We start from the raw sequence: 26660 nt of genomic DNA, 5'->3' as shown, positions 1-26660 counted from the left end.
AACCAGTTTATGGAATTTCTGTCCCAGACCCCTTCCTGGTTTAAGTTAAATCAGAGTCCCCCAGCATCCCAGTATGCTTTTTAGCCCTGAGTTAGGCTGGGCTGTGCTGTCTGCTCCAGAGAGCAGGGCTGGCCGTGCCCTCCTCCCTAGCTGGAGCTCTGACTGGCTTAGAAAGAGGTGGAGACTGCAGACACAGCTGTGTCTGCTGGGCTTTCCCCTGTCCCACCCTCCCCTCACTTGCTGCTGAAGCAGGGATTTCCCCCTCTTCTACAACAGGGACCCCAGCAGCACAGACCCCAGCTGGCATCTGGCCACACTACCCCCAGCCTTACTAATGCTGAGAGGTGTATGTATGTGTGTGGGTCTTCAATTCACTGGAACAAAGGCAGACAGACCAGTGTCTGCTTAGGGCTTTTTTGAACTAATCATCAGGTCCCCCCATCCCTTCTCCCTTCCATATGCCTTGGGAAAAGCGGTTTAATAAGAGCTTGAACTGATGAGAGAGGCTTTGTTTTCTTGATGGGTTGATAAGCTTGGTGTTCTAATAAGCTCCCTGCTGGCTTGCTTGCTTCAAAGGCCACAATCTGTCAGCATTCAAGAGGAGACAGAGAGAGGTGTGAGAAATGACCTGGTTTGCAATGCATGGGACCTGTGAATGCCTATCAATTTGCTGCAGACAGTATGAAGAAGCGGGGAGAGGGAGATTAAAAAGCTCAATACCATTAACAGATGAATGCACTCCACACAAGCAGTCCTCCTTCCTCCCACCCCCCTTTGCCTCAGAGTGCCAGCTGAGGGCTGGGGACTGGCAATGTTTCCCCGTAAGCAGTGAGCTGGAAAAAGCCTGGCAAAGGTTGCTTCCCTTTCCCCCTTCAGCTGGGGACTGTGCAGGGATTTAAACCCCTCCCTAATCATAGCATCCTGTTGGGGCCTGGCCATGCCCCCACTCAGCTCAGCATTGTGGAAGGGAAGGGATGGCTTGCTCTATTGCCCTCTGAATTCTAGCCTGAGCCACTGCAGGAATGTGCCTGCATTTCCTGATTCAAAAGTGGATGTCTATCCACGTACAAACCGGTCCAATCTCCAGAGGTTAGATTAACCTGTGGAAATTGAATCAATTCAGGCTCAGGCTTTTTAAATGTCTGTCCCTCAGCCAAAATTCCCTTCCTCAGATCTGGGAAAAAAGAAGATACCTGGTGTTTAGTTCAGGCTGCATCTGATTCTTTCCCATACCTGAGAAAGGGCATTCTGTGCCCCAAAGCTCACCTAATGTCTCTTCTAGCTACACAGTTGAGCCAATAAACAATAATACTAAGCAAAACTTACTTACCATGGACATATATCTGTGTCAGGGGTGTTCATATTTTGTCTAATATAAAAGTGACAAGGCACAACTGATTTAAAAAGAATTATGATTGCAAATCAAAAGTGCAAGGGTTTGGATTTTCCCCCCCATGTTACTTTTACAGCTGTTAAAGTGTATACGCTTCAGCTAAGGTATAAAAGTACCATGAAGTCAAAGGCCTTACAGTAGAAGCCAACATTGGAATTATATTGGTAGCTATGTTTTCACTTTCCTGATTTTTTTGCTGAGCAGTGCAGTTCCCATATTGAAGTATTCTTTCTAGTTGTTCTATTGCAGCAAATGTGCATTTGGCAAAATGTAATCATGAAATCCATAGAAGCCATTTGTTCGTAGATTAGTTGATTATGGGGAAGCATTGAAGTGGGTCTCAGGTTCCAGGGTCACAAAGAGAAAGCATCTCAGGGTTGGCCCTTGCTTTATTGCCAGTCATTTTCTTTCTGCTAGCTCACTTTTCAAATGGACATATCCAAGCTCAGGGCTTTGAGCAGCCCATTCTATCCAATCTGTAGAAGACTTTTCCAGATTTATCCCATCCCTTGAACAACAGAACCCCCTCTTCATGCCAGACCTGTGTTATACTTATGCTTGAAACCAAAATGGTCCAAGAGCTGAAACAGTGACCTTGGGAGAATTTTCCTTTCATCCTTATCTTTGTATGCACATAGGAGTACTTACAAGCTTCACAGGGTACTGCATGTGTCAGGTCATTAGAAACAGGGAGTAGAAAGAATTAAATGGGAACCCCAAAGGTCTTCACCCCAGGCTAAAAAAATTATTTCTGGTATACAATTGATGACTGCAGCACCATGGCCTTCAGAGATATTGTTGAGCTCCTTTTGTGCAGCATGCCTTTGATTCTGCTGCCTCTGCTAGAGAGCTGAGGATTAAAGAAATTGTACATAAATTCTCTGTGGCAACCGCCCTGGATTCCCATCATCTGCTTGCTGCAGTTTCATGATGCTGACTTTCATCAGTGATCTAACGTATGACAACTACATCAAAGCAAATACTATGTGATTCTGAAGACAGTTGAGGTTAATGAAATGCTCCCAGAAAAAGAAGCCTTGGGGTGTTTATAAAAAAAGCAACAAAAAGGGAATGACCAAACTCCCATGCAAATGGTCTCTAAGGCATTCTACTTGCATGATGGATGTTGTTGATTTTTCAAATGGTCTATAAAAAAAAAAGTTAAAATTTAAATATTTTTCCAGTTAATATGTATGTGGGTTTATATTTGTCAGAATAAATGAGCACATTCACACACGCTTTTTCTGGAACTTTGTTCCATTTTCATTATACATATGTAAGAGCAAACAGTGCAAAAATCTCAGTTTGTTTAATTATATACAGTATTTACATTAGTCAAAATTCCACAGGCAGAGAAAAAGCTAGCACAAGGTTTTCTCTGGTACTTGACAGTTAATTACTTTGAGAAAACATACACACACACACACATGCAAACCAGCTGATCTTGAAAGGGAAACCACCTGTTTTCCATCCTTGCTTCTATATTCTAGGTATGTAAGTTAGTCCTGTTAGTGAAAAAGGTTGAAAACTGAGGTTTTGGAAAGAGCTCCAAGCTGTGTTAAGTATAAATGTTACAAAGAGGTGGCCTACTCTGAAAATAGCCACTTCTAAAATGGTATTATGCTTGTCTCCTAATGATTGCTGCATCAAATTTGTTGTTTTTATAAAAGTAAAGATCACTTCATCAAACGCCAGCCCTGCAAGTTCCCTCTGGAGTTTGAAGGCCAACCTAAGTTTACATGCTGTAAAGTGTTTTTTATATTAATTTGACAAATTCAAAAGTGAAAAAAATTGTATTTGGATTCACCATCTAGATAAAAGGCTGTGTTGGATAAGAACTGTAGTATTCTCAGTTTCTTGGTTCAGCTGCACATCTCTAAAGGTCACACACTGCACATGCTCATAAACTGAAGAATATGTTCAGGTCCAGTTTTCTATCACTTTTTAGGTTTTGCCTGAGTGTGTTGCTTTAAATATTGTGATCTTGTAAATCCTTAGTGCATTGATTTCATGAAAACAAACCCCCTACTGTACCCATCCCCTCATTCAGCATGCTGGCACCAGGAGCAATTAGCGCCTTGCTTCTAAGTACCTCAAAACCCCAAGTTTGCACAGCTTATCCCTAGAGAGGACTATCTGGGTCAGGAAAGGGAAGTCAAATTACAGTTGCTTGCCTTACAGGTAAAAGTGCAGCTGCCCTTTCCAAAGGGATCATTCTGTTAACTATTCAGCTTTTAGCATCTGGTGAAGTAGACTCTGGCCTATGAAAGCTAATGCCTCTCTGAATGAGTTAGCCCAGCATCTAGCAACCTTTTCAAGCTTTGAGCAAGAAAAACCTGGCTCCAGTCTGACGCAGGCTGGGTGGCTTCCATGGTGTTTCAGTGGCCCACGCTAGAGCCAGTCAGCTAAGAGCTGCATCCGCACGGCTGTTGCTTCTCCCAATGCCCTCCTCCTCAGCTTTAGAATGTATTTAAAAAGGGGTGCAACTTCCAGCTGGTGGGGGACAGTGGCAGGGTGCAGAGCCAGCTTCTGCACTGCAGCTGGGAGATGTAGGGAGAAAGGGAGGGAGAAGTGGCAGTGGCATGGACCCAGCTTCCAGCTGCCAAGCCCTGGCGCAGCTCTGTACTAGCACAAAGATACCCCATCACAGCCAGGGAATGGCTAGAGAGCAGGGGGAAAAAGCAGCAAATGGAGGTTGCCCAGCCACTGCAACTCATTGCCTCTTAGTCTGGTACAAGCACAGGCAAAACCTTTGGACTGTATATGCTGGATTCAATGGTCCTACAGGCCATATGTTGCAGACACATGAGTTAGCGTCACCCTGCCCTGCCTTCTGCCAAGCTTCAGACCGACACTGCTAACTGCCTCTCTATTCTTTTTCTATTAACTTAATGCAAACTAACATCTTATGCCCCACAAAAAGGTTATGGCTTTGATATGTACTCTTGAAGCAAACCACACAACAGAGATCACTTTGAATGCAGCAAGGGCCTTGCATCAGCCTCTTTCTAAGACACTAAACATACAGCTGGATCCCATTTGCTCATTAATTTTTCTTTAAGCTCTGAACATTTAAGGCTTTGAGAGGAGTCACTGAACTTGTGGCTGTTCTATGTTCCCAGCTGCCCCTTCTGTATACCTGTTCCCTTCACAAGTCTGTGGCAATTGAAGCCACGGGGGGGTTGATGGAAGAATTACTGAGAAGCTCCTTGGGAAGGCTGGCTGGGGTCCTCCTAAGTGTGCTTACTGAGGATAGGTTCAATCAAGGGAGAGGTGTTGTGAACCATCTAGAGAAGCTGCCTCACAGAAAAACTTTCTGGAGGAGACCAGGTCCCATCAGATTGAAAATACACCCCACTTCAATGGTTATTGAGGGGATGAAAAGATCCTCCCTTGTTGGAAAAGCCCTTCAATGATTATCACCTGGTCAGAGTGGGCACTCCCCCTTGAGTTGCTGCTGCAGTTCTATAGCATGAGAGGCTCCCAAAGGATGTTATTAGAGCATTTGTCAGAGGCTAAGGACTAACTTCCCTCACTGAATCTGAGACAGGCAAGGACACTAAGGGTATTACAGACATTTGGGGAGGTTAGATCATGTTAAGAATGACCATCCAATCTAACTTAGCTCATCCAAATGAGGACTTTACACTTGGATCCCTAGTTATGTTGATCTAAGTATAAACTGTACAGAAGTGCCAAGAAATTTAGATCAGTCTAAAATGGTTGACCTGATCTAAGTTAACTATACCTTGGGTATGCACAAAGTTAGATTGGCTACAGCTACACTGATCTAACTGAACTTTTGTACATTTTCTGAGCATAGCCCTGGGGCTGGGAAGGCCCAGGCCCAGCAGGGGGTTAAAAAAATGTCCCTGGTTGGAGGAGCTTTCCTCCCTCTCCACAGTCCTGCCAAAGCCCCCTGGCAGAGCCACCAACCCCCACCCCCCCATGATCCATCCACCCATCCCACCACCCCAGCTTACTTCAGTCGGGCTCCTGGGACCTGAGCATACTGGTAAAATTGGCTCAGGGAGTGGTTTGTGGGATCAGGAATGGTTCAGTGACATGGGTGGGGTGGTCCTGGAAGGGGTCCATGGGCTTTGGCAGAATCGCAGAGCTCCCCTCCCTCCCACCCCCCCAAAAGCTGCTACTCTCCCAATCCTCCATCTTGCCTGCTCCTCCCCCTATCCCCACTTACCTTAGCTCAGGCTCCTGAGCTCCCAGCATCTATCAGTGGATAAATCAGTGGACCATTTTTAACACCCCCGCCCCCCCAAACTTCTGGCTGTAATGTCTGTATGCAGTAAGGAATGTCTGTAAGGAATAATGCTAAACACAGCACAGCATTCTTGTGTTACGGCAATTGCTTTTCAACAGAGTACCTGCAAAACTCTGCCCTGTGATACGGGCACTTTACATTCTCCCTTTTTTATGCACCAAACCAGCATAGACCATAGATTCTCATTACATGAGCAAACAGCTTGTATATGGGACCTTCTGGTTCCTGCCTGCTTTTGTGGAACAGCTTGTCTGGTTTCCCTTAATTCTATGAAGCCACTGAAAACTTACCTTATGAGATCTCCTAATAGAAAAGTACCTCTGTCTTGCTTACAAAAACCTACTATGTTGTAAACTCTGGTCCTGCAGCTGCACTTAATAGCCTTCATATAACCACCATCCCTGACATTTCATGACACGCACTCCAAAATCCCTTGGAGTAGAATATCACTTTGCAGACACATTTATATGCACACAACTGGAAGATTTTCTTTGTACATCAGTGCTGTTCTGAAGGCTGCTTCTTTAACATGAAGGGTATTTAGATGAGATTGGTGGCACCAAATTGCATGGTAAGATTTAGTATGATGATTCACAGACATGAAAGTAGTAAAAAGAAAAGCAAGCTTGTGTGCGCATAGGTGGAATCCTCAATGTTGTGGATTTAGAGACAGAAACAGGGCATAGTTGAATCAGTCAGGTTCAGCTGCATAAAAGCATTCCCTCTTCATTTGCTTCTTGCATCTAAACTAATGTTTCTGTTGCTAACAATAGCCCTTTGTTAACAAAGGGGGAAAAAACACCCAGCTGCATGTTAGCCAGAAAAGCTGTGAATCCACTTTTCATTTACCACCAGAGTTCCTTCCAGCTTGGCTTACCAGCATCTGAAAAATTACTTTTCCTCTCTCTGAATGCATAATTGGTTATTTATATACAAACCATACAGGCATTTACTCAGTATACCTTCAACTAAAAAGATTAGTCAAAAACTGTCCTAACAGATGTGAGTGTCAGTCAACATATGATCTCCATATAATTTATAAGGTATTAAATTACAAAATAATGAATCTTTTCAGTTAGCATTTTGGCACATGATGATAGTATTTCATTTTATGTGAGACTATCAACCACAGCTCTCGCCCCATAAAACTGCAAACAGAAATTTGTAAGCATTGGCACTCGTTTCACTTAGAAAAAGACAACCATTATGCTCACATTACAGTTAAGCTATGTATGTACAGCCTGGATGTTATCCAGTCACATACAGTTCTTTCTCCCCTCTCTTTTAACATTTCCTTAAGAAGGCTAGACAGTGGTTTCTAGGTTAAAAAAAATCTTGCAAATTTAACTAGTAGAAGGTCAGCTGAGTTAGTGCAAGGTCTTCCAGGATCACTAGTAACAAGATACTCCTTTGTAGCTGGCTTTGGTACTCTGGGCCAAATTCTTTTCTCAAATTCTGAAGCAACTCTATTGCTTTCATTAATGCGAACAGATTTTGTACCAAGAAAATCCCATCCCCCAAGTGTAACAGAAGAATCTCATCTTTATTCTGATGGCATGAAAGCAGAAAGGAGAAGCTTTCAAGCAGAGAGATTCACAAGCTGAAAATCAAAGCTTTCCGTTAAGAATGAGCTGGCAACTAAACAGAAGTTTCTATTTTTTCTTTTGAAAAATTGAAATAATGATCTAAATGGCCCTGGCCTCTGAGATCTGAGTGTAATAACGTACCAGGATATTTTGCCTTACCCAGAGGGAAGAAGCTGGATTAAAAGTTTAGAAATGTCTTTCCTGTGGTTACCTAAGCTTTCTGCTGCAACCCTTGCCTTACATGCTCCCTCCCTAGCACCATCATCTTCCTCAGTTAGAGCAACTTGTAACATTTCAGGTGTACAACATCCAGTTAATGGGTGGAGCTGAGATCTCCATTGTAAGAATGCATTGAACTTGTTAATGATTTGACAGACTCCACTCCTTGCTTGACAGAGCTTGGCTGTGAAAATAGGCGACAAGCTCCTACTTGCATCAAAGGCTGCAAACCTTTCTCCCTCCACACCACCACATTCTGGATTTTGATCTGAAGTGATGGAAACAGCTTCTTTGAAATGTATACATTTTATGGCAAGTGTTGAAACAGGTTGATTGCCTGAAGGAAGCAGGGATTTCAGAAATCCTACATGATTCAGTGCAGGCGTAGATTGAAGGGGAGAAAAAAAATCTCTACTTGGCACCAGCCTAAATAGCTGTATTGAGTTACCAGTACCAAAATCATCCCTGAACACAAATATCCCAAGTATCTTGTTCTAGGGGGAAAGAAACAGTCTGGTTAAAACTGGATTCATGTCTTGTGCAGACCCGGGGGGAAAGTGGTTGAGCAAATGTCGCAGTTTTTTAAAATACCAGTTAATCCACTTATGTCATTGGACAGCTTTCAAATGTATTTTTCTAAGTACCAATGAGTTCCCTAGGAACATGCTGCTGAGCTCTGTTCTGCCACCTACATGAGATGATATCTATGGGTACAGCAATAAGGTAACAAGGGGTGGATGAGAAGGGCACTAGCCCTGGCTGCCCACTGGGAGGTGGTGTATGAAAAGCAGCAGCTGCTGCTGCCATATCGGCTACTACCACAGCTGCAGCTGCCTGGGCCCCAGCACTGCTCCTGATGCCTGGAGCACAGACCCTGGTAGTTACATCTCTGGGGTACAGACAGATGAAACAACTGTACTGCTATCAAAGGAAACCAGTAAGTTATTATGATCCAACTTTTGTGTCTGTATGATCTGGTAGAAATACATGCATGGTAACTCTACTGCAGCTTTAACCATTTTTCATCCAGGTTCAAAATTAAGGCAGTTCATCTAGCCTGTATTGGTATAGGTTCATGTAGACAGTGGTTGGATTATAACAGTTTATGCAAACTCCCAAGCAGCAGCTCCCCCTCCCCTGTTAAAGTGGTTTAAAGGTACATTTGTCCACACTTTATTCTGATAAATGGTTTACCTCATCTCTCATTATTGCTACCTTTCTCTGTTGTACAGAAATGCTGGTGGCTTTGTAGCCTGACACTTAATATGTAGCAATAAACCTCTGAAACTAATACGAGATATGGGGTTCTAGTTAAGATGACTACACCTCAGAGCTAAGCACCAAAGACTGGGCTATTCTGTCGTTTGGTCTACAAGAGGTAATCATAAAAAATTTATCATACCCGCTCTGCATCAAGGGGTGACAGATGCTATAATCAGGGTGTGTACAGAACTTGCTTTTTTGCCATTTAAAGCGCTTTATTGCTGTGACTTAACAGAAGCGTATGGCTTCACAGAACTTTAAAAATGGGTACGGTGCATTAAATTAACCCTTGTTAAATGAGGTATTCAATTTGAAGTGCTGTATTTTACAGCACTTTAGCAACCTACAGTACTTTAAATAACTTTTGTATGCTGGTCAAATTCCTGACCAGCAGAGAAGCCCCAGGAGACTGTGGAGCATCCCCTGCTTCCTAGCCTGGGAAGTACAGGAAGGCTCAGAAACACCCTCTATTCCTCACCTCCCCCACCACCAAAAACTGCCCTTCTGTCATGATTAAGAGCATTGTAATTTTATAGTGCTATAAGAAGTGTTCTAAATTACAGCGCTGTAAAACCTGTGTGGAGCACTTCTGTATACACCCTTAAAATGTAATTGGTTTATATGGCCTTGATAGGCATATGTCTGTTTCTTATTAATAAAGAGCAGTGCTAAATAAATGCTATTTGCAAAGTGTGTCTCTTTGTTTGCACTTAGTAAACACAAAACAACTCCAGTCATTTTAAGACTGGACTGCCTGTCCTAGAAGGCTCAGCATGAGAACAATAGAAATGATATTGTTCAATTCATTTCACTGTAGGCTGATAAATACTGCTCATCTCCAAGGCTAGGGGCAGACATTCAAAAAACCTAAGCCTGAATTGATTCCGTTTTTGCAGGTTAGTCTAACCTAGCGTGGCTAAATCACTTTGTAACTGCACAGACATCCCAGACATGCAGGCACATGCCTGCAGTGACTCGGGCAAGATGCTGGGGGGCGGGCGGTGCTAAAGCAGTCCTTCCTTCCCTTCCACAGCACTGTGCTGAGGGGGGAGCATGGCCAGGCCCTGGCAGGATGCTCTGATTAGCCCAGCAGGGAATTGATAACAGTGTTTATCACCCCCAACTCAGCGTTTATTGCCCCAATAAGAAAACAACAGAGGGACATTATGAGCTACCTGTCAATTCTACCTGTTGACTCAGCATGGATGATAGCCAGCATGTGGTCTGCTAGCTAATACACAGACACCTCTCAGGAAGGCAGAGGAGTTGGGGGGAATTCCTGCTTAGCAGGGAGGGGGAAGCAGCCTGCAGTCTCTGCTGGAGTTCCAGCCAGGGAGCACAGGGGAGAGGCCAGCTCTGTGGAGCAAAGAGCCCCACTCAACCCAGAGAGCATGCTGGGATGCAGGGGGAGTTTGGTTCATCTTAAACCAGCAAGGGGTCTGGGACAGACATTGCATAAACCAGTTTGATCCAAAATCAGTTAAGTCTGATACTACATTTAACCATGTTTATCTCAAACCCATTTCAGCCATTTTCAAACTGGTTTATGTGTGCTGAATATCTGTTCTGTTACATGTTTAAACCAGTTTCTGATCACTTAACCCAGTATATGTGTAATGTCTATCCGTAGCCTAATAGCTCTCAGTTAGAAGCAGATTTAAAACATTACCTAAAAGCGTGGGGGCTTAATTTAACATTGAGGTAATTGGTAACTTCAAAATGCTTCCGAATGTTAATTGGGTTACACCCAACCTCTATTGCCTGTGCATCTTCCATCTAGGAAGGAATGCCTCAGAGTCTGATCCCACTGCTATTCAACTCCCACTGAAGTTAATAGGCCTTCTGTCTGCATAGGAGCTGCAGGGCTGAACTCCTCAGTAGCATGCATTAGTTTCCAGCTAGTTAACAGACCTCACTTTACAAGGGATTTCTCCCTTTCCATGAAGAACTGCAACATGTGTAATAAATTAATTGCAAAACAAGAAAACACATTGCTTTACCTGACAGGGAAATTAATGCTGCTGATGTAGAAGCTTCTGCTTGTTTATGAAGTAGCCAGGATGCTCTCACTTAGCAAAAGACCCTGCCTTGTAACCTACAGAAAAGAAATTGCTCATAAGTTCCTCTGCTACATCGGGGTCTATTATGCCTCTTGCCAATATGCATGCAAATTCTTAAGTATGTATCAAAATATTATGGCTCTTCAATCTTTTCTTAGACCAAACTGCCAGAGATATTGTCTGACAGGCCTTTTATTTGACCTGAGTTTGTGCAGATAAGGACTAAACTATTTTCACTTGTAATTTCTTGGGGTACAGAAACACCAGCCTTAACAAATCTGTAATGTGATCTTTTCTGTCTACAGTTGGCATTTAATGCAGTGTTAAAATAAATTACAAGGTAGCTTAATTATGCAGCTCAAAAGAATACAGCATCTTTTAGGGGACTGTGCAAGTTGCTTCATTTTTTGCTCTTCCCCATTATTAGTAGTAACAAATAACCATTACCTGTAATTCACAGAAGGACTAATTAAGCTCCAACCCAATCTGTATCTACTTTTTCAACTTTAGATAATAGTATGCTTAAAAACTGCATTTAGTATATCTAGAATATACGCTTGTAGTAAAATAAGAAAAAGCTGAAAGCTTTTATTATACCTCTTTAAGCAAACGTACATATATGTGTGAAATTATTGAGCTAATATAGGGTGATGTACTTTTCATAAGACAGGGAAAATTGATGGAGATCTCTAAAGTAAAAAGATAAAGATTTATATTTCCTGACTGTCACATGTCTAATGCTAGAGGGGAAAAATGCCAAATGCTGGCATCTTCCAATACAAGAATCATCTCAATTCCTCCTTGGCTGGTACATGAATTTTCAACAAGGCATAGTCTCCAAAAAGAGATCTAGCTAGATTTAGATACACTGAGCTCTCAACACTGAAGAGTCTGTTGCACCTAGTAGGGAAATCCCAGTGTTAGGTCTTATCTACCCATGTAGTTATCTTTGATTATCTGTTCCTGGATAACTGTTTTTGTTTAAGGCTAGGAATGGTTAAGGCTAGGAAGGCTAGGATAACTGTTTTTAAGGCTAGATGTTGCATTTGTCCTGGGATCAGCAGTGCCAGTTTCTGTCCCAGAACAGAAGTTGTGGTATTGGTATGTATATAAACTGCCCTTATAATCAAGGCTGAGCAGCTGAATGTACTACTGCTTTTCTGTCACTGATCCAATGATGCAATCCTAAAACAACCATTCAGATGCACTGTGTGATGCTCTAAGTGTTATTCTGCAAACCTTTTTAGAGCCTGTCCCAGGACAACGAACAAGGATGTCTGAACAATTGCTTTTTGTTCCAGAAGAAAATGGTTTCTCCCAGGACAAATGTGATGTCTCTTCATAGCCTAACTCTATATGAGCCAGTTTCTTGTGGAATAAAATGGACTACACACAGAGTTAATCCATGGGTAACTCCATGGGTAGACAACCCCTTAGAAATGAGATTCAGATGTTGGATCTCCCCCATTCGTAATTGCCTGGTCACCCATTTCGTCCTGTATTGCTGGCAGTGCAGTAGGCTTCGTGAGAGGGGTGTCAGTCTTGAAGAGGGAATCCATTTTTATTTGGGGTTTTATGTTGAAAGACTTTTGGAAAGATTCTGATGTGAAGTAATAGATAAATGGGTCAAAGCAGCAGTTCAGTGTTGCAATGCACAATGTGATTGGGTACATTGTCCTAGCAAATCTCTCCAGAGAGCAGTTTGCTATGGCTTGCGATCTCACCAGAGCATACAAGAAGAGTATGGAATTGTAAGGCACAAAGCATACTACAAAAATGGCCACATGCACAATGATCATCTTCAGTACTTTCTCTTTGTTTGTCCCAATCTGAGATAATGTAGCTGGTTTCCGAAGAGTCCTCAGAACCAATGAAGAGCATGTAAGGTTGAGTAGTAAAGGAATGATGAATCCTACCACTTCAATAAATATAGTGATCTTAGACAAATAGGTCTTCCAGATACGTTTGGAAAAACCCTCAAAGCAGGTTGTACTAGTGTTGGAGATGTTGGTTGTAGAGAACAACGAAGCTGAAATTCCACCACTTAGAACCAGTATCCAAACACCAGCACACACTATGGCTGAATTTCTTCTTGTCCTAATGGTACGAGATCTGAATGGGTAAACAATAGCTAGGAATCGATCAACACTGATGCAAGTGAGAAACAGCATGCTTCCATAGATGTTGGTGAGAAACGCCGTCCCTGAAATCTTGCACAAACTGTCTCCAAAAGGCCAATGCCTGTTAAAATTGTAAAAAATTTTAAAAGGCAACGTGAATACAAAGAGCAAGTCTGAAACAGCTAGGTTTGTCATAATGATGACGGTCTCACTTCTCATCTTCATTCTACAGCAGAAAACAAGTAGGGAGGCACAGTTTGTGATTAAGCCAAGGATGAACACGACACTGTAGACTGCTCCATACAGATTGTATTTAAAGGAATCATCTATCAAGCAGGTATGATTATTGCTGTGGTTTCCCATTCCAAGTTTGTGATGTGCTTTGGGAGCCCTTCAAAGCTAAATTCAGTGACATCCATAAAATAAGTTAGTAAGCTCTTCCTTCCTTAAGAAACACATTCCAATGTTGTTGCTTGAAACGGATGGCACGTATTTGTCGTTTGTCCCTTCCATCCTGAGGGGGGAGAGAAAAAAAAAAAGCAGTCAGATCTGCATCTAGTTGTACTGTAAATACATGGAAAATGCATAATCATCTGTCTCGAAAACATGTTTTTAGAATTATGGATATTTAGGAATTTTTAATGCATTTCAAGTCATTAGATACTACATAAGTAATAGTCTAGGTACCTTTTGTTTCAGTAATGTAATGACATACATTATTCACACTGCTATAAGAAATGTATTTTCTTGTATAATAATTTCAAATTTCTTGATTCATCTGGAAATACACCCTGAAGGGAACTTCCAAAAAGTCACAAAGGACAGTTAGGCATTTATCCTGCGATAAATCATTTTTATCTCGGGACAAAGTGCCATCACACAGACCTCCATGCTTGTTATCCCAGGGTAAATGTTAAAAATGTTTCCTGAATAAGAGGCAGTAACAGTTTATCCCAGGATATTGCAAAATATGTTTGTACAGTTATTCTCGGATTTTATTATTGAATCAATGGCAGAAAAGTGGCAGTGCATTCAACTGCTTAGTACAACCTAATAAGGGCAATGTATGTACATGCCAATTCTGAGATATTTTTGTTCTCGGACAAACACAGGCACAGCTTATTCAGGGACAAATACATTATCTGTTCCTAGTCTTAGGCACCCATCTTCTCACTGAAGATCAGTGTCAGCAGGCTAACTCCATCTCTGAACCCTGGAAAATCTTCCCTTAAACTCTTAAGTTGGCCATAAGGTTTGGGAGGAAATAATGTCCTACGACATCCGTAGATGAAACGAGGGCCCTAAATTGAAGTGGTGAGTTTTAAAAAAAAGCTGCTGCTTTAATTTAGGGCTGATTAAACCCTGGTGTCATGCATACACCCTGGGTTTGCGTTGAAGTTTATATTTCTATGTCACTGCAAATTGATGTTGACGCAGACTGTCGATGGGAAACTCGTGCAGGTGCTAAAACTAGGCTGGGCCTGTGTCATCGATACAATTAGGAGCTAAAAGATTGCACTTTAACTATTCAGTTTTCAAGGGGTTGCACGCCATGGGCATGTCCAGACATGCAGGCATGCGTGGTTTGTGGCACCGCAAAGCACGCACGTTGCATGTTAAACTGTGTGTGGGGCTACTAATTTGCAGTGGGAGTGGAAGTGGGGGTGGGCGCAGGGGAAATTTGCTACTAGGATTTTCTGGTAGCAAAAAAACCCCCAGAACAATAAGTGGTGCAAAAGCACGTGATAATAGTTGGCACCAGGACAAAAATGCAGAGATGGGGGAGCAGGCAGCCCAGGAGGCTGGCTGGGGCACAGCATGCCTCAGCAGGGGACTAACTGGCCGGCTGAGGATGCCCCTCACTGAGGGATGCAGAGACAGGGAGCACCAGCCCAAGGCTGCCTACTCCTCTGTCTCGAGACACATTGCACCCCAGTCAGCACCCACTGAGACTCAGCATGCCTCAGTACAGGGGCTCTGCAGCACGTGGAGATGAGGGAGCAGGCAGCCCTGTCTCCATGTGCTACCCTGCTGACTTACCTGCCGCTCTGGTGGGGAGGGGAGTGTGAGCTGCCAGCAAGTAAAGCGGTCGCTGTGCTGCGGGGGGCCTGGTGTTTCCCTCTGCAGCAGCAGTGGCCCTCCTCAGACAGCAGCTGCCTGTAGACACCCGACTCGGGTGCCCAGGGGGCACTGCAGCCGCGGAGGGAAGCACTGGGCCCCTGCACAACTCAGGCAGGCAGGTAGGCTCGGGAGGGGGGACCGAGATCAAGTTCACCGCTTTTCTTGGGCAGAGCCTGCTTTCCCAAGCTGCTGCCAGGTTGCCTGCAGGGCTTCCGTGCAGCTCAGGGGCTCTGCAGGAGCCTGGTGCTTTGCTCAGGGAGTTTTAGTTCGCTGCGCCCCAAGTCATTTAAGGCGCATTACACTGCTAAATTTCCTGCAGCAGCTGGAATTAATGTGCAATACATGGCTGAGGCATTCAAACACTGCCACCATTAAAGTGGTGCAAAAGCATTTAGCCTGCTTTAAAAAGTGTCATGCACACATGCCTCTCGTTTCATCTACACACAGCACTAGGCACAAGACATCATTGACATCTAGAACCAACAGCATTCTGAAATGTTCATCTGGAGCCATGCAGAGAACAGAAACTCTATACTGTAAAGTATTCTGATGCTCTGACATTTTGGTTTGAACCAAAGAAGCCAGGAAGCCTCAAATTATCTATAAAAGAAAGAATTCAAAAACAACACGTTATCAAAATGAAACATTTTGTGTACTTTGATTTTGCCTCTTTTTAATTTTATAATAGAAACATTCTATACAAAATTGTTTCAAAATGAAAAAAAGTCACAGCTTTTGATTCTGGAAGGATTAAAATAAGATATTTCACCATTGTCACAACTTTTTGGTCTTTTCAGAAAACATTTCTGCAAAAAACAAAAGCATTTAGGGTTTGACAGTGCTTTTTTCTCCAAAGGAAAATAGTTGTCTTTGACTAATTTCAGAAACAGGAATGTTGGAAATAGAACAAAGTCTCTTCTCCTGTGACTTCTAGCCCAACGAAGCAAGGTCTAGAGATACAGACAGTTCATATAATACCAAAAAAAGTTAGATGTCCATCTGAAAAGAAGAGTTTAGGGCTTCACTCAGCCTTGTTCCATCCCAAGTTCACTGATAAGACTTCTGCAAAAAAAACCCAAACAATTTTCTAAATACCTAAACAATTTTAAGTTAGCGTTTTTGTTTTTTTTTTAATTTGACCATGGGCAGGGTCATACCTCAGAGGAAGTGAAAAGAAGGGCAAGGTCAGACAACTAGAGGAGAAATTTCTGCATTACAATTTACCATAAAGTAAATGGGGATCAGAAAATCTCGGTTCCTGTTATAATTTGTAATCTAATAACTGACCAAGTAACGAAAATGATGGGGGGATGATAGATGAAACCTTTCATCAGGAGCCGGAGCCACACCACATAGAGACCCTGTGGCAGTAGGGGATAAATAGCAAATGTGAGGTGTGACTGGCTTAAAGTCTATGAAATAAATGAAAGAATGTGTTGTGTGCAGGCTGTAAACAACCAAATGAAATCTGAATATTGAATCAAGAGAACCGATTACATACTGTCTTATAAAATCAAGTATTTGCCACAACGTATGTCTGCTTAAAAAGTTTACATTCTCCGTGTTTTTGAGTGTACGTTATCCATAGGTCAACTGGCATAATGTGAACTGCTCAAGACACTACTACATTTTTTGTAGGAACAAGACTTTGCCTGGTGATGCCAGACAAATTCTAGACTAATCTGAGTGCCCAGAAACCCATACACTTACTACACATGCTGCAAAAGCAGCATTGTGTGCTAGTCTTCTCATCAGAGGCCTTTCCTTCCCCTTTATAGATTATCCCTGCTAAAGAACACAATACTGTGTAGGGAAATGCCTGGAACATAGTGCTGACTCAGAAGGCGTTTATCCAAAACAGATGGACCATGGCCCCAACTGCAAATCCTTACCCTGGAACTGCCCTTCATGCATTTCCTGTCACAAAGGGCTGAAGCAACAACTTCTCTATAGATCTTAAAGGAGTTAGCACTTTGACAGAAAAATACAGCAGTAAGCCACCCTCTTTGCTCATTGCCTGTCCAGCTAGCTGTGTATGTGCCGCACTTTCAGAACCTGGCCTCTAATTTCCTGGCAGGCTTTTGGTACATAATAAAGAGACATCAGAACATTCATTTTTATTTATGTTTGAGCTTTGTATTAGTAGCAAGATTCTGGGTTAACACACATGCAGATCTGAAGCAGACATGCCATTATCTGATGATTGCTTTTGGTAGTGTGACATGACAAACAAGATCAAAGCCTGCATTCAAATTTTTGTGCCGTGTAAACAAACAGAAACGTTGTTATGTGAACCAACTATCTGTTGTATAGAAAGAGCAAAATGTTCTTTGGTTTCTCTCAGCTTTGCAATGCATGCATTTCCCTTGCACGACTTCAGTGTCATGCCAAATTGAAAGTAATTGCCAAGCAAATGGAAACAAACAAGAATTTCATAGGTACTGAATGCACAACCTCATTTTAGAAGGGATGATGATAAATTATTGGGAAATGCACTTTCTTTACATATGAAGTAATCTAAAATAATCATAAACTAAATCAACAAAGTTAGCTACTATGTATGCATTTGTGTAGGAGTAATACTTTCCCTTCCTGCTATCTACATAAATGTTATGCTTTCCCTTCTTTTAAAGGCAATAACACGCAATCAGAGTGATAGACATGCCACTCCCAACAGAGGTCGTCTGCCTCATCCTTAAACCTCGGCCTAATAGATCCATGCTTGGCTTCTAACTGTCCTGAAATATATGAAGAGACTCTTATCTCTTATCAGAAGAAATCTTGTAACAGTTACAGCAAAGTTTGACTTCCACAAGTAAACTTTCCTTTTTTATTCCTTATTTAGACCCAAGTTTTCTAAGTGGCCTCAGTCTGTACTCCCTATTCATGCCTCTAAATTTTGAGGAGGCATAATATTGGGGATCCATGTTTTTATGCACCCAAAATTTAGGTTTGTGTGCTCACAACAAATGTGGAGAGACAGCTCCCCAGTTTATGTGCATGGTCTAGGATTTTTCGATGCACCAGACTGTACTCTACACCATATGCTTGCAATCTTAGGCTAGGGACAGAAGCTACACATAAACCTGTTTAAGTGATCAGAAACTGGTTTAAACCTGTAACAGAACAGAAGCTCAGTGCATATAAACCAATTTCAAAATGGCTGAAACTGGTTTAAGCTAAGTCTGATACTATATTCAACCAGGTTTAACTGATTTGGGTCAAACTGGTTTATGAAACTTCTGTCCCAGACCCCCTCCTGATTCAAGTTAAATCACAGTTCCCCAGCATCCTAGCATGCTTTGCAACCCTGGATTGGGCTGGGCTGTCTGCTCCAGGGAGCAGGCCTGGCCCACTGTCCCTGGAGCAGTGAGGGCTGGCTGACAAGGGGGTGGGGAGGCAAGCCCAGTTGGGGATGCAGACCAGTCTGCAGGGAGCAAGGGGTACTGCCCCCCCCCCCCCCCGGAGCCAGGGAGCGGGGCTAAACATCCCTTTCCCCCACTCAAATTTACTGCTGGTTGCAACTATGGACTACAAATCCCAGAAGTGCCTGGAAGCAGGAAGAGGAAGTGATGAGCAACACCTGCAGGGTCCTGCTGCTGTAATTGTGGACTGAAAATCCCAGAGACCTCAGGGGCAGCAGGAAGAGGAAGTGAATACACAACCAGAGAGCTGTCCTCTAGAACCTTCTGGCCTGAGCCACTGCAGGCATGTGGCTGCATTTCTTGAATCAAAAGGTAAATGTCTGTTCACTTCTGTTTCAAGTTAATCTGTGCATCTTAGACTAACCTGCAAAGACTGAATTGGTTCAGTGCTTTTTGACCGTCTGTACTTAGCTTTAAAGGCTACGTTTGAAAGGTTTGCATTTATGGGCAGTCAAACTGCATTATATGTCAGCAGGCTGACTTAAGTATCCTGAAACTCCAGTACACTGGGGAAAAGATGCCTGATCATTTAATTGTCTTTTCTTTTAATGGGATCTAAATCACAATGTGGACAATTACCACTTTTTCTGATGCATCAATCTACTTGAGTTGTCTGCCAGCAAGTGTCCAGGATAAGTTATGGCCTGGAGAACATGAGTCTGTTGTCTACACATCTAACACCCAGGCAATTAAATGAGCTGGCAAAGTACTTTGAAACTGTGCCATACACTTCTAATTCCAAAGCATTAAGGTTTACAGTTTTAATTTTTTGAATGTAAGCTTCATTCTCTTTCTCACCATCCAGAATGAAAGCAACAACAAACTTTTCCTGTGCATCCTGCTTACCACACTGTTGCTCTGTTGTGAAAAATTAAGATACGGCAGCACATTTTTAACATGCCACATTAAGCGTGTATAAACAAAAATCTTTATAAAACTCTGTTTTTCAATCAGGTCACATCTGTAGATTTACTGTCTTCAGTGTAAGATACAAAAACAATTGTGGTTCAGCAGTCATTAATAACGATTCCCTAATGGAATACACAAAACCACTTTATGTTGTAGTAGAGAATGACTTTGTCTATTAAATCTTGTGTCAACGGGTGCTGCAAGAAAGCCTGCATCTGCTGTTAGGCAAACCAGTGCAACCCCATTGAAATCGGAGTTAAATCTGTAAGGATGCAACAGGTAAACTGTGAGTAGAATTTGCTCTCCATCAGTTATCCTCCATTACAGGGATGTTTCTCTGCCATACACTTAAAAATACTAGTAAGTGTAGTCTCCTTCATCTTCCTAAGACACAAAACTGCTTTGTTTCTGTCCCTGTTACTCCATTGTGTTTACATGTTAAGACACCCATGCAACTTCCATGCCCTAGCCTCTCCAGACTTTTTGATAATCATGCATCTTTCCTTGGCATCCAAAGGCTTTTAATTTGGTTTTGTACAGCGTAAATTGCATGGCTGTCCAGAATGGACAAATATCAACTTTCCCCAGATAACTGTGTCAGAAAGTCTTGAGTCAACAGCCAGTGCAGGGTAGAGACAGGCACGCTCAATACCTATGCTGGTATTATATCCCTGACTTCCTAGGTCAGACTCTTTACTGGCATCACATAAATCACTCTGATATAGGGCTGTATGTCATGTCTTCCTTTTTTAATACTGGTATAAGGACAGGTTATACTAGTGTAAGCATGTGGTTTGTCCAGGCCTTGAGCTTTGCAGCTCTTATTGTTGAAGCTGTTTTCCTTTGGTTACCTCTAATAGCTCACTCTCCACACATTGTCTATTATACAGAGGGCCAGAAGATTAAAGTCTGGACTTCGAACTGAAACTCACAATTCATATCTTCATATGCTAGTATTATAAACAGATGAAAAATATTTATTCAAATATAAGATTGCCCTGATTATAAGATGATCCTCTCCTTCCTCAATAATTAGATTCTGTATCTGGAAGATTTCTAAATGTGTGTTACAAATTTTCCAGGTATAGAATCTAATTACTGGAAGTTTGCCTGGAATTTGTCCCTTCCTACTGTTACAGCAGGGAAAATTAAATCTAGAGAGAGTGTCAGGTAGCTCTTGCCTTTTTCCTTTCCCAAGTTCTCCCTCCCTCCTCCCTTACTGTCACTGTCAGACCCTGCTGTCCCTGAGTACATGGAATTGAGGAGCAAATATAAAAACACTAGCCTTGAACTAAACATAACTATAGCAATCTGCATATAGTACCCATAGACTTAATCCATCTGGAATTGATGCATTTGACCTTTTTTGAAATTGCTGCGAGATTTAGCACAGGTATTCCATAAATACTTTTAAGCAGCACTTTTGTATTTACTTATGTAGAGTACAGACTATGCATGATATTAGTCCAAAGACAAAAGGTACATGATGTACCATCTAGATCACTGGGGTGAGCCCTAGCAGAGTCAACAGTGTTTCAAGTCATTGTGGCCCCAGAGCTTGGCACTGCTCAGTATGTGTGTATAATCCAGATACCTCCCTCTCCACCACCCCCATGTGTTCATTAGTCCACCACTCATGACTGGAACCAGGTGTTCTTGTCACGAGTCCTGGGATACTCTAAAAATTTATATGCAGGTGAGGCACAGGACAACCTGGTCCAGCTCTAATTCTTGAAGGGTGGGGTGACACAGATTACATGAGACAGGCTAAGAGAGGAAGAGACAGAGGGATTTTGGGTGAACTGTTTGGGGCACTATTTGGTGATGTTTGGTAGACATTTAAGGCTGGTGAAGAAACAGGAATCATTGGAAGTGGGAAAGAAAGGCACAGCTCTGCTAATGAAAGTAAAAAGGAAGTTGAAATGTATTCAGTATATAGTGGCTCATCATAATTTGAAAAAGAGTTGGTGCTGAAGGAGACTGAGAACAATGGGTACTACCATATATCTTATTTGGATGTGTTATACTAATCTGCCCTTGTGGTAAGTTCCTATCAGTATTTCACTTCTCAGCATCTCGTGGGCTCAGATTAAGTGCAGCAACTGGGCAGAAGCCTGGCTGCTGCCCTGCAGCCTTGATCAGTGACCCGAGAGGCAGAAGCAGAGAGTGGCAAGATGGTGGTAGCTATGAATGCTGGTGAGCTGAAAGCAGAGAAGTGAAGATCAGAGGAGAGAAGAGACCAGACAGAGTGAAGTCACAAATATGGAGATTCAGACTGAGAGCTGGAATTATGATTGGCAGCTGGTGCAGCAATACACGAAGGTGAAGGCAAAAGTAAAAGCAGCTGAAACTGCACAGGGAAGGAGCAAGCCAGGAGAAGAGTGATGGGAAGAAGATAAGAGAGCAGCCAGACCAGGGCAAGCAGCAACAGGAACCAAAGAGCTGAAGAAGAATGAAAAGGAGGAGCCGGATGATGGAATCTGGAAGAAGGAGGCAAGTGGAGCCAGGACGACAGGGACAAGGATCCCAGAGAGACTTTGAGGCTCAGGGTACGCACGGCAGTGACTAGAGAGAAGGTACAGGAGAGAAAGACCATAAAGAGGTATGACTTTTTTGATTGATATTTTGAAAGTGAATCCCAAGTACTTATAATCCATGATGGCCTACCCAAAAAGTATCACCTTCTGGCATGGAGGGCCTATGAGCAGTTCTGGAGAAACTATAAGGAAATGGAGGAGAAGGAAGAACCGCAAGGACTGATTTTTGCCGCTGAACAAGAGCCAAGGGAGAAAGTGATCATTGTCAAACTGTATTTGGACATCCGTGAGGAAATAGACATGAAGAGATGGAGAGTCCAGAGAGTACTGTTTGTGGAAAAGGTGAGAGACAAATATAATGTGTGGACTGGGGTGTTTGGGGTGTGACTGATTCTAAGGGAGGAGGAGAGGAGCCCAGGAGAGATGTGGCACCTACTGTAAATTATTCATGTTATAGGGCACTGGGGCTACATTATATACCAAGTGCAGACTCAGTGTAGCAAACGAGGGCATTTGGCAGCCTACTGTAGCCTGACCATTTGCTACCAGTGTGGTGGGAGAGGGCAGAGAGCTCATATGCACCAGGAAGTGCTGAAATGTGGAATATGTCAGAAGGAAGGCCACGTGCAAAACATGCCCAGATTCTCTCTCTAACAAAGCAAGACAGATGAGAGAGGAGGAGGAAGAGGTGGGGGAGGTTGGGATGGATTCAGAGAAGGAAACATTGGTGGAAGAAACACCGGAGGTGGAAAGGGGTAGAATGAGTGTTGTGGTGGCTGCACAACAATAAGAGGAGGAGAGAGAAGAGGAGGAAGAATATGGAAACACAAGCATGGAAACAGAAGTAGAGAAAGAAATCCCAGAGATTCACCAGAGAAGAAAGTTCTAAGATAGAGAAAAGGAAAGGGATTGAGCCATAGGAAAGGAAGAAACAAAGGCTGTCACGGTTTCGGAAGAAGAAAACAGGGAGAAGTGTTGCTAGTGGGGAATGATAGGTTGAAAATGGAGACAGAAGGGTCTGCTGAGCCAGAAGGAAGTGTGTGTATGAGGAAGGAGTCAGGGAAGGCAGTAGCAGCCTCTCTCAATAGAAGCTCTGGAGAACCTAGTGAGAGCAACGGGGATGAGGAAGGGGGGAGGAACAAGAGTCACTGATAATCAGCAGTAACATGGACAACCCATAAAACAAGACAGATGAGGACCAGTGGCTTCCACCTTTTCTTTATCGTGGCGTTGTGTGTTGTAACTTCAAATGTGAGAAGTTTATTGACAGGAAAGAGGTGGGACTGAATGGCAGCAACTTCAAGGTCTATCAGTGCAGACATAATGTGTCTACAAGAGTGTGCAATACCGTGCGGAGATGAATATAAATATCTGGAGAAGAGACAGGGTTTGAGGAGGTCATGGTGGGTGGGGACAAATGCAAACAAGGCAACAGGGGTGGCAGTGTTAATTAAAAACCCAGAGGTTAAAGTCAAGCAAGTGCTAGTAGAAGGAAGAATGCAGACCGTGTTGTTGAAACAAAAGAGATGGAGGTAGAGTTGTTTAATGTATACATACCCTTGGAAAGGGAGGGGAAATGTATGCTGCTTATAAAGGCAGTGCTCCTGCTGCTTCTATATACCACCCTGGTCTTCTCTCCCTCAGAGCAAGTCATCCGGAGCATCCAAAGAGCCATGTGTGATTTCTTTTGGAACTCCATGTGAGAGGAAGTGGTGAGGACCATGCTGTACAAAGCAAAATGGTCTGGAGGCAGAGGAATGCCAGATGTCCTACTGTTCTTCTGGGCCAAATACATGAGCCTGGTTTTCAAACTGGCAACAGAGGCAGAATCCAGAACAGTCTGCTTTGTAGAGTATTTTGCAGGGCAGCTGCTGCAACAGTAGTGGGTGTACAGGACAACAAACTGGAGCCCACAGGTCATGGAGTCCCCATGGTTCTACAAAGCCCTGAAATGCTTCTAGGGCAAATACAAGCTGCACAATGAGGCCCCAGCAACTCTGGTGAACCACCTCAAGATACAGGGGGTGATAAGGGCAAGAGACATCATATCACACATGGATTTTCTACCTGTTGACAGCTACCAGGCCATATAGAAACAAATCTTCCACAAGGACCTGCAGAAGGAGCACAGAGATTTAAACTGGCAAACAGCCCACTGGGCATTCCTTATGCAGGCATGAAAAAATAGCACAGGACAGAGAAGTCCATCCAATTGCCCGAGGCAATCCTACTGGTGGCAGGCAGAAACAATTGACCTTTTCTGGGACTGCCCGTACACCAGAGAAGTGTGGAAGAAAATATGTGCACTCCTTCTGGTGGTGACCGGTTTCAGAACCCTGACCAGTAAAGCAGTCCTCTATGGGCACTTGACCAACAGCAAGGGGCCCCAGCAGCTCACTTCGACCAATTCATCTCCTGCTTCAGGTATGCCCTTTGGATAACCAGGAAGTTGCTCATAAACAGGCACACAGACCTCATAGTCAAGAACAGTATTAAAATGGGACTGAGGTGAAATGTACTGGTACTACAGAAGGATAGAAGACGATGACAGAAAAGAGACAGCAGACCTCATATGGAAGAGAGGGGACTGGCATAGATTTTTCAGAGGCAAGCCCTCCAGAAAGAACAACGAGGAGGACAGAGATGCAGATGATGAATACAATGACGAGTGAAAGGAATGGACAAACAGGAGGAGGATTTGGGAGGAGAGGGAACTGAGGGAGTCTTTTACAATACTGATGTTTTCAAGAAAATGATAAGTACGTGGTGCGAACTTTGTGACGGGACTAAAATAGCTTAATTGTAAAGTGCATTTTTAGTTTGTCAAGTGAACCACAGCGGTCATATAACAGACTGTTAGGAGTTTCAGTTATATATAACTGTATAAATATTTTTGGAAAAAAAAAAAAAAAAAATCAGTGTTTGCCCAAAATGGGCCATGTATTCTATAGTCATGCTCAGTGCTGGCTGCATTTAATCAACTTCATTGTTGGTTTCCATTACTGAGCACATGTTGCCTTTGGCAGCAGTTTAATGATGGACACTGTATTTAATGTGGTTTCCATGTAAGACAAAGAGCTTTTTTCCACATTCTGATGGGGGGTGGGGAAGCTTTGTCATATATTCAAGTAAATACGGTAATTTAATGGCACTGTAAAGTGATTCTTAACTTCATTGGACTAAATATTCAAGGGGGTTTGTTGTATAAAACAGCAAGTGAAAACAGCAAACCAATAAGCTGTTTCATTTTAGACTGACCAGGAAACTGACAAAACCAAAGCCTTTCAAAATTCTGAGGGATCACTTTTTTTAATGTAAAATGTTACCCTAATATGTTATTACACAGAGAGGACCAGAATTTGGAAGGTGGACAGACTGGATTTCTGAAAAGGAACAGGCCAGGAAGTTGATAGAATTTTTCTGGAACTTCTCATACAAATAGGTCTCCATGATGGCTTTCTATAACCAGAACATCAGGGCTTAGAGGTCTGTGTGTTTCAATAAATGCAACCCCTGACTCAGTAATAAGACCATACATATTCTTCACATACTCTTCTTGTACACAGCACACTATAGGCAAGAGCAATATGCAGAAGAAAGCTGAAGGCTTCCACATCATCACTGTGCACTCATTCAACATAATATAACAATAGAGTTGCATTATGTATAACAACTATTCATCGAAATGAAAACTGCATCTAGGCCTAGTAAGATAAATGCAGGTTGTAGAGTCTAGATAATCTTTGTTTTTGAATAGTTTTCCTTCCTGTCTGTTTGTAATGTTATTTTGATTATGGAAGGATTTTGGATGATAACTTGCATAGTTTTAAAAACAGATTTACTCATCTTCAAATTTGTAAGGGCTTACTCCTTCATTTAAGACTAAAAAATTTGAATTCTTCCCGATCTGAAGAAGGACTCCAAATGCGGATCCTGCAGATATGCGCAAAAGACTTTCTTAAAAAAAAATAAAGTAAGCTGAGGTTGATTCACAAACCTGTGATATTTCTAATGGCTCTACAATATAAGCAATACAATCTTATAGGGATCACAGAGACCTGATGGAACTCCACCTATGACTGGACCACAGGCATAGGGGGATACACCCGGTACAGGAGGGATCATTGGGAAGAAGAGCAGAAGAGTTGCTCTCTATGTAAAGGAACATTTTACCTCCCTTGCAGTGAAAGTTGGATGCAAGGAAAGGTGACTTCAGACCCTCTGGGTCAAGATATGGGGAAAGCACAAGGAAGAGGGCTTGATCATAGGAGTTTATTACAGACCTTTGAACCAAGAATACTCTTGAGAACTGGCAGAGGCTTCACGCTTGCGGAGCATGGTTGTCATGTGTGACTTCAACTATCAGATATCGTGTGGGATGAGCAGTCGGCTAGACCCAATCGCTCACAAAGCTTCCCCACTCGCGTTGAGGAGGTCTAACTAAGGAAGGCTACAAGATGACCAGGAGCAAGGCACTTCTAGACTTGGTTCTGGCCAAAGGGGATGATCTAGTGAGCAACCTGCAGATTGAAGGGAAACTGGGTGACAGTGACTATGAGATGATCACTTTCTCCATCCACCACAAGCCAGGGAAATCAGCCAGTAGAGTAGAAATCCTTAATTTTTAGAAAGCTGATTTCCACAAACCCAGGAGATTGGTTGGCAAAGCCTTGCGGGACCATGGTTCAATGAGAAAGGAAATACAAGAAGAGTGGTCTTTCCTCAAGCAAGCAATCATAAAAGCTCAA

The 26660-nt window shown here is 42.8% G+C and overlaps 1 protein-coding gene across 19 annotated transcripts in view; it reads right to left on the bottom strand.

Annotated features, from left to right (window-relative positions):
* LPAR4 (lysophosphatidic acid receptor 4) overlaps nucleotides 1-26660 on the bottom strand; it is an 89143-nt gene that overhangs the window by 3735 nt on the left and 58748 nt on the right. For 12 of the 19 annotated variants that reach the window (XM_090058880.1, XM_090058883.1, XM_090058887.1 and 9 more), the window contains one exon: nucleotides 2630-13434. In XM_090058880.1, coding sequence (XP_089915006.1) covers nucleotides 12234-13283 — 1050 coding nt within the window. In that variant the 5' untranslated portion in view covers nucleotides 13284-13434 and the 3' untranslated portion in view covers nucleotides 2630-12233. Of the gene's footprint in view, nucleotides 1-2629; nucleotides 13435-26660 lie in introns of those variants that run through there. The other 7 variants (XM_090058895.1, XM_090058896.1, XR_016443714.1 and 4 more) reach the window with 6 other exon arrangements.

The sequence above is a fragment of the Crocodylus siamensis genome, chromosome 8, assembly GCF_052110815.1.
Source record: "Crocodylus siamensis isolate JL-2025a chromosome 8, ASM5211081v1, whole genome shotgun sequence".
Taxonomy (NCBI): domain Eukaryota; kingdom Metazoa; phylum Chordata; order Crocodylia; family Crocodylidae; genus Crocodylus; species Crocodylus siamensis.
Note: the sequence above shows the minus strand (reverse complement) of the source record. Positions and strands in the feature narration are given on the sequence as shown.